General features: G+C 32.7%; 1 protein-coding gene across 1 annotated transcript; it reads right to left on the reverse strand.

Annotated features, from left to right (window-relative positions):
- Window positions 1-200: 200 nt before the first annotated feature.
- Window positions 201-6269, reverse strand: LOC132741513 (uncharacterized). Its single transcript, XM_060729700.1, has 7 exons — window positions 6111-6269; window positions 5770-5871; window positions 3890-3994; window positions 3028-3249; window positions 1717-1797; window positions 988-1095; window positions 201-557 (listed from the first exon to the last, which is right to left on the reverse strand). Exons 1-7 carry the CDS (start codon window positions 6199-6201, stop codon window positions 307-309), a joined length of 960 nt encoding a protein of 319 aa, XP_060585683.1. The 5' UTR covers window positions 6202-6269; the 3' UTR covers window positions 201-306.
- Window positions 6270-7787: the final 1518 nt, after the last annotated feature.

The raw sequence follows: 7787 nt of genomic DNA on the forward strand, positions 1-7787 counted from the left end.
AATAAATTTACAGTAACCTTAGACACAGAAAAAATTGAACATAATTTTACAAGACACACGAAAACGCTTGAGGATATTATATTATATTTTATAAGTAAAACATCTCTAGTAGATTGTGTCATAAAGTACAAATTATCATTAAATACTTAAAGTTTAGGTCATAACAGAGTTTGTCTCCTCTGTAATAATTAACACGAACAATGGATGTTATATTTATTACATATATAAACATAACATAGGTGTCTTATTGACTAGGTACCTTTTTAAACTAGACTACAATAAATACTATCAACAGTATTTTATAACCTAGACGAACAACAGACTGTCATCATCAACATGATCATCGCTTGAAAAAACGTCGTCACTTTCGGAAGCATCGTCGTCATCCTCAGTTGATGACGTCACCATAGGAAGGTTGAAATAGCCTAAATCTACCATTTTTGGCGATCTCAGAGCTATATGCCCTCTAATATGGCAACCACATCCCTTGTATATTTTGATTGAGAAGCAGAATGACTTTCTTTCAACATACTTACAGAAACTCTTGAGCTCATTATCTGAAGATGAAGACATTCAAAATAAATTAATCATTTTTCAGTTTGAATTGACAAACTGCTTTGATAAGATAAAACCGAAATTGTCCAACAAAGATCACACCAAACAATTTACAAAATCAATATTACTCGTGCATTAAAGAATCGACAAATGTCATCGAAATTTCTCCCAGTGCCTACAAGAATTTGTACTGAAGGAAACGAAAATGTACAGTGTTGGTGCTTAATAATTTTTAACTTTTGTAATGACAAGGAGTCAACTCAAACAGAGTCAATGTACATTCACAAAAATGGCGACAAAACAAAGCGCAGTGCATAAACAGAAAATAACCCAGTTGTCTTCTTTCTGCTACGAAGAACATATCAACAAAACTTAGATATTAAACATGTACATGTACCAATGTTATGTTTAAGTGTCTGACATAATACATACCATGGAATTCCTTCTCAAAGGACACGTTGCCTACCCGGAACAGTCCTTCAATAATTGTATGACGCTTGTCATGATGATTACATTCATTTACACTCAATACCACGACAACTGTAAAACAGAAAATACCTCTTTATAACTAAAAAGATTGATTTAATTGATTTAATAAAATTAAAGTAGTATGTTGTTTATAAGGAAATGTACCATTTTTTTACGTTTTGTTTCATTCATGACAATCGGGACATTTTCTACAATATTTCCGTCAGATGATAAACATTACATTCATTTGTAAACACAGCTTTGCCCCTTTTACAGAACTAAAAGTGTATTAATTGAGAAGAAATCAAAATAATGTTTGACTGTACAGTAGGAAAGTGTATCGCATTTCATCATTGGTACCAAGGTCATATTTGAATTAAACCTGTTGGAACCAACGTTCAAAATTACAAATTTCACTTTCACTATTTTTGCGTATGTTGTGAATTTTGGTCCCGCCAATAATCTCACTCATTTACTAAGCCTGAAGGTTATGCCGTATTTCACAAATGCAATAAAAACGGAAGTGGGTGGGGGAGACAAAAAATCTCTTATTCACAGAAAATAGGAAGTATTTTTTTAGTTACTTTGCTATGAATATCTCTACAAAATTAATTATGTTACAGGCACTCTTAAAAGAAACGACTCTTAAAAGATGAATCGACAAATTAAGTAGGGTGATAGCATTTGAATTACCGTTGTATCCATCGTCATTTCCCTGACAAGCACATCCATGAGGACAACACATACACTTACGTCTGGAATCTATAGCATCAGCTGGAATATAATTTATATTGTGTATTGTATGTGCCTCAAAACGACACAAAATAGATAAAATATGCCATCTCCTTGATACAAAGGATGATTTTGTTTTTCGAAATATACCACGTTAAATAATGGTCATTTAAAAGGTCGACAAAATTGTTAACATTTTTTTTGTCATCACATTGAAAATGTTTTGAAGAAGTACATTTAACAATGGGTGTTTATTATTGTTTTATTTCATAAAAAAACTTAATACATCATATAAGAAAGATAGTCTGATATTATGTACTTGTACTTGCACGTGTCACATAAAAGTTAAAAGAAGCATTGTCTAAATTCGATGAATTCTGAGATAAAGTAAAGTTTAACACCAGATTCTGTATTATATGTTATCATAAATAAAAAAACTTTCACATTGTATATAGAGAATGGTTGGTGCCGTGGATGGAGAAAGTTTATCTGGCGAGGCGGAGGAATTTATTGGGTGAGCCTCAGGCGAACCCAATAAATTCCGGAGCAGAGCCAGATAAACTTTCTCCATCCACGGCACCAATCTATTATTCTATTTATCCTGTCACCGTTTTTTAAAGAAATTTATTAGGCAAACTACCTTTATTCACAGTATCGGAAATGTTTCTATATAAACAAAAAAGGCCCGAAGTGTGCATTATTCTACAACAATGCACTTGCCGTTCTTATTATCTCCCTGCGTATTTTCACATTAAGGGCGCCATTTTGTTTGAAAAATGTGATAAATAAATACAATTTTTTGTCGAATTATGTTGTGAAAACTATCTAGAATGAAAGAAAATGGTCTAACTAAGAAAATGAATTCGAACACCAATATCTTTTATTCAGTCGTTAACGCTGTACAGACGTTTAAAGTATTGTTTACGTGACGTCACAATGTAGCGCCAAACAGCACGTGCAAAACAATCAGATCAAGTACGCTATTTTATTGTCGAAAACGAGTTAAGTTTTACATTTATTTCACTTTTAATAATTTTTATTTCGCTTGAAAAATTATAGAGTGAAATAAAATAAACAAACAAAGTTTTATCAACATTTCCAAAATTCGTTATTCTACACACAGAATATTTAACGACAGTTTTTATATTTTTTCTTGAAAAGTAGTCCGGCAAACATGCATACCACGTGATCAAGTGCCGTAGATCAGTAAAAATATACGGCACCTTGTTATCGGGCCGAAATTGATAAAAGTGACAGGATAAATATATTTACCGAGCTGTTGTGGAATGTCCATATTGTATTCTTCATCCGAATCTATGGATTCTGATGACGTCAACAATGGAAGGTTGAAGCAGCCCATGTCAACTTTTTTTGGGCGTGACATTCGCAAGCATCCCTTCATCAGTCCGCCCTTTTGACCTTTGTCGCTGATGTCGACACGGAAGCAGAACCTCTTTTTATCAAAGTCCTCACAAAAGTCTTCGAATTGATCGACTTAAAAAAATAGTAAACATTTGATGGGTATCAGATTCAATTTAGAGCTAAAGCAATGAACAGGAACATTGACAGGATATTCTGAATTTGCGGTTTTGAGATAAAAAAAAAACAAAAAAAAACAAAAAAAACAGTACGTTAAGTTGCATTGGATAACAAATATGATCCGTACTAAAACACGCCAATTTAATATATTGTCTTACTCTTGAAATCCTAGACATTTACACGAATTATTTAATAGACCAATAAGAGATTGGTAAAATCGCTTGAAAGACATTTTTTACAAAGCGTCTGGATTTTAGGAAAATTTAACTGGATACTAGTACGTTATTTCAAAGTTATGTGCAATTTGCGTAAAACAAAACTTCATTTGACCTCATAAGAGAAAATGGAAGCTTGTTGATGCAAAACGTTTTGTATCCAAAAAGTATTTATTTAGCAAATAAAATTAAGATATTTTTTTTACAATACATGTTTATTTGCTAGATAATATATGTAAAAAGATTGATTTAATTAGAATACACAGACAAATATGAGATGAGATCATAATATTAAAGTTGTAGAATGATAATAGAACCAAAAAGAAATACATTACACCCTATGTAAAAGAAAACTTTTATAATATTATATTTATACAAACCTGGAAATTGTTTCTCAATGGACTTGGTACCGACGAAAAACGTTCCAGCAATAAGTGTCTGTGTCGATTGTTGTCGGGTTTCCACCACTGAGAACACCGCTTGTACTAAAAATAACAATAAAGTGTTATTTACAATTTTAGCTGTCGGTACATTTTACATTATTTCTTATGAATTCTGACCTCCTATATTATAATTTACATACAGTTTATTAAAAGCACCTTTATCCGAGGTAAAAATGTAAGCTAAAACATTTCATTACAAAGTTGTTGTCGATTTCGGCAATAACTTTATTAGCATTATTAGAATTTGAGCTTTGAGCTTTTTCTTTGTTCTTTCTAACCCATTATACCTGGTACACATCCAAACTGTATTGATATAAAACAGTACAGTTTTTTTTTTCATTTGTGTGATAGAGGAAAAAACTCGATTGATATATTACAGTTGAGTTTATTTACACCTGCAATATATCAGTTGAGTTTTTACTGAGGTTCAAAGGGGGCATAGGGTAACACATTTAAAATACAAAGAAGTACCGGTTGAACCGGGTGATGCTCCCCAAACAGGTTTTGGACACAGAGAAACTACTTCTTGTTGATATCTCTTGTAGTTTCAGAGTGATGTCCCGGACAAAGCTCGCGGTGTAAAAATGAACATAGGACACAACCATGGCAGAGTAACTGTTCTTTTGCATGCAAAGCACATCTTCTCAATGAAATCGATCTACCTACAAAGTTCCTTGTTGATACCTCTTGTGCTTTCAGAGTTATGTCCCGGACCAAGTTCAAAGTGTAAAAATGAACAAAGGACAATAACTCCAAAATTAGGCTAGGCAAACTAACGGTTCTTTACATTGTGTTATTCTCATATAGTTTAAGAGTTATGTCCCGGACAGGATCAGAGTGTAAAAATGAAAAAAGGGCAATAACTCTAAAATTAGGCAAGGAAGAGTTACGATTCTTTTGCACTGCACTTCTACTCAATGAGATCTATCTACCTACAAAGTTTTTGTTAATACCTCGTGTTGTTTCAGAGTTAATTGTTATATTGTTTTTTATATGCAAAAGCAAAAACATTTTTTACGGCTGCGCTCACTGACTTATTATTTTAGCTGTGAGGTCGCTTAGAATAGTTATAGTATATGATACTACCACCTAGCAAGAACCACAACTACCTGCTGACACCATCAACTGCTAGATCTACCCACAGTATTTGCTGCATCACACTGGAATGCATCCAGTTTAGGTAGATAGTGTGTGATAAGGAAGACCCTGCCGAGCCTAGTGAGCTTGGGGACCCACCAATGTCTATCAGTCTCATCATGATTTCTAATTCCATTATCTTATCATCTGTTGCGTCTGGCATTGCTTTATATAACCAATATTCACATATATATTCACATATATAGGTGTTGCTTCGTTGAAAGTCCGAACATTTATGAAGCCAAATCATGGAAATGTGTCAATTTATATCAAAACATAAACAAACGTGTGATAATTTGAGCATAACTCGAACAATGGATACTATATAAACCCTGTGAAAGTCGTATAAATTGAGTAAAAGTCGTGTTTATTCGCACCAGACCGTACTACACCGTACTTGGAACCGTACAACAGTCGTATGTATTCGTATGCAAATCGTGTTCAAACCTTGCTTGACCAAGTATGTCCGTGCTTTATTCGTACATACTCGTGCTACACTCGTTATAACACATCCCGAGGCACGGTTGGAGCTAAATATATACTCGTACCAGTCAATCCGTGTATAACCGAGTATACCGTATCCAACCGTATTCTGTATGAGACGGGCTTTATATTGGGTGTACCAGAGACATTTTCCAATTCGAATTAATCCTCCGCAATATTTAAACATTACTACATACCTTTTACACCGGCATCCACAGCATGACACCAACAGCCATGTTTATTACATGCACAGTGTCCCTTGTGCTCGACATCAGCAACTTCTTCGTCCGTCTTTAAACCTGAAGAAATAAAATCACGAAAAAAAAGAGAAATAAATCAATAAAATAAAACTATGATTTTAACGGCATCTGTTTAAAAAGTAAAATAATGACTTAATTGATTTAACCTTTTTTTTAATGTCTTTATCTGTAACTAGCATAAGGCAAACATTTGTGAAGATGCCCCTAGTTCATAAAATATTTAAAGAAAATGTTTGTCATATAAAACATGTCCACAGACTTTAAACATGATATCATACCTTCTATTACATCATGAAACTGATTTTGCACGGAAAATCCGTGCACGCTCACAGTAAGTCCAACAAGACAAAGAGCCGCTAGAAAATTCATCTTTACAGTTCAAACTGAGGCAAAAGACTGAAAAGTTCGAGTTATTTCAACAATATAAACTGCTGGTGATTAAGGATTTGGTCAACATTTTCTTTACTGATATTTAATTGCCAATATCCTGAGTGTATCGTTTGCTCTATAATCTATCCTGTTCAGCGATTCTGCTTGATTTTATAACCTGATATTTTAATTGTTCCTTTCCTTTCTTTTGTCGTAAGAACTTAGGATGGTAATAACTAAGTCCTGAAACGTTACGTACGATGATTTTATCAAATAAAACGAGACACTTACATGAGCTAAATTAACTGTATAATATTAATTTTGAACGATTTAGAATATTATAAGCGAGCTACGTTTTAAGGGCCAGAACGAGAACATTATTGTACATAACGATACGATCATGAGGCCATGATAGTACTTAATATATATTAAAATGTTGCTCATTATTCAATAAAGAAAGCGTACTATAGACGTCTAGAAACATTATTTTCTTGTCTTATTTGTTGTTGCGCAAATGTGTTATATAAATATTCATTATCTGGTGCAGCAACAACATCAACGAACTAAAAACAAAATTTAAAAAGGTTTGGACATTTTGATCCCCCATCGACGTTATTCTTTAAATAAGCATTATAAGAATAATAATACTTTATATTCGATTAAATGCGTATCTTATTTTATCCATATTACAATATTAGATGTATACGATATATTTTTTGTTGTTTGGTGTATGATGGGATAGTTGAAAAGAAATATTTACATTTTATCAGAAACATCTTTTTTTTTGGGGGGGGGGGGGGGGTTGGCGCACCAGAACAATTTAGGTCGAAACTGGAAAATATAATTTTGGCTAAACAAATTCACAAAGGAAGACGCAGGAATGTTATTAATGTCGCACTTGCCACTTGTCACAAAGCCTCCGGCCCTTAAATTTAGGGTGTCGTTTTAGAAAGTCTTGTTTGTATATGTTTGTTAAGATCTTTCACCTTACATGTAACGTTGCAATAATAAATTTTCAATTGATTATAGCCTAAACCCAATCTTAAATACGAAATACATATCAGAGTATTTACATTTCTAGAATAGGTGGAATTAAAATCACAACCGCAATATGTATACAAATTAGTGTTCAAGTATCAAATATGGCCAATTTTAACATAAGTATCATTTTATCAAATAACGCGGTCCCTTTGTACGGAAACGTATAGCGACCATCCCTATATGATACATATCAAATGACTTTTTACAGTTTTATAGTATGTTTGTTATATTCAAATATGATTTGAGGAAAGAATTACATATTTAAAAAGATGTAAGTGTTTTATTTTTTCATTTTGTAAAAGTTAAAAGATGTTTATCTTGCATTATAAGATAAAAACGTACGATAGATTACAAAAAATACGTATTATATATGATTTACAATATAACTTGATTTAATTGCTTCCTTTACACATCATATAAGACGAAGTATCGCTTAAGCTTTGGGATCTATGGCCCTATAATAACATCAACTGGTCGAATATGCTTTTTATACAATATTTATCATGTACCATCCTATGTACATACATTTAAAATGGTAAATGTGT

The sequence above is a fragment of the Ruditapes philippinarum genome, unplaced genomic scaffold (genome assembly GCF_026571515.1).
Source record: "Ruditapes philippinarum isolate M1 unplaced genomic scaffold, ASM2657151v2 ctg10643_1_1_1_1, whole genome shotgun sequence".
Taxonomy (NCBI): domain Eukaryota; kingdom Metazoa; phylum Mollusca; class Bivalvia; order Venerida; family Veneridae; genus Ruditapes; species Ruditapes philippinarum.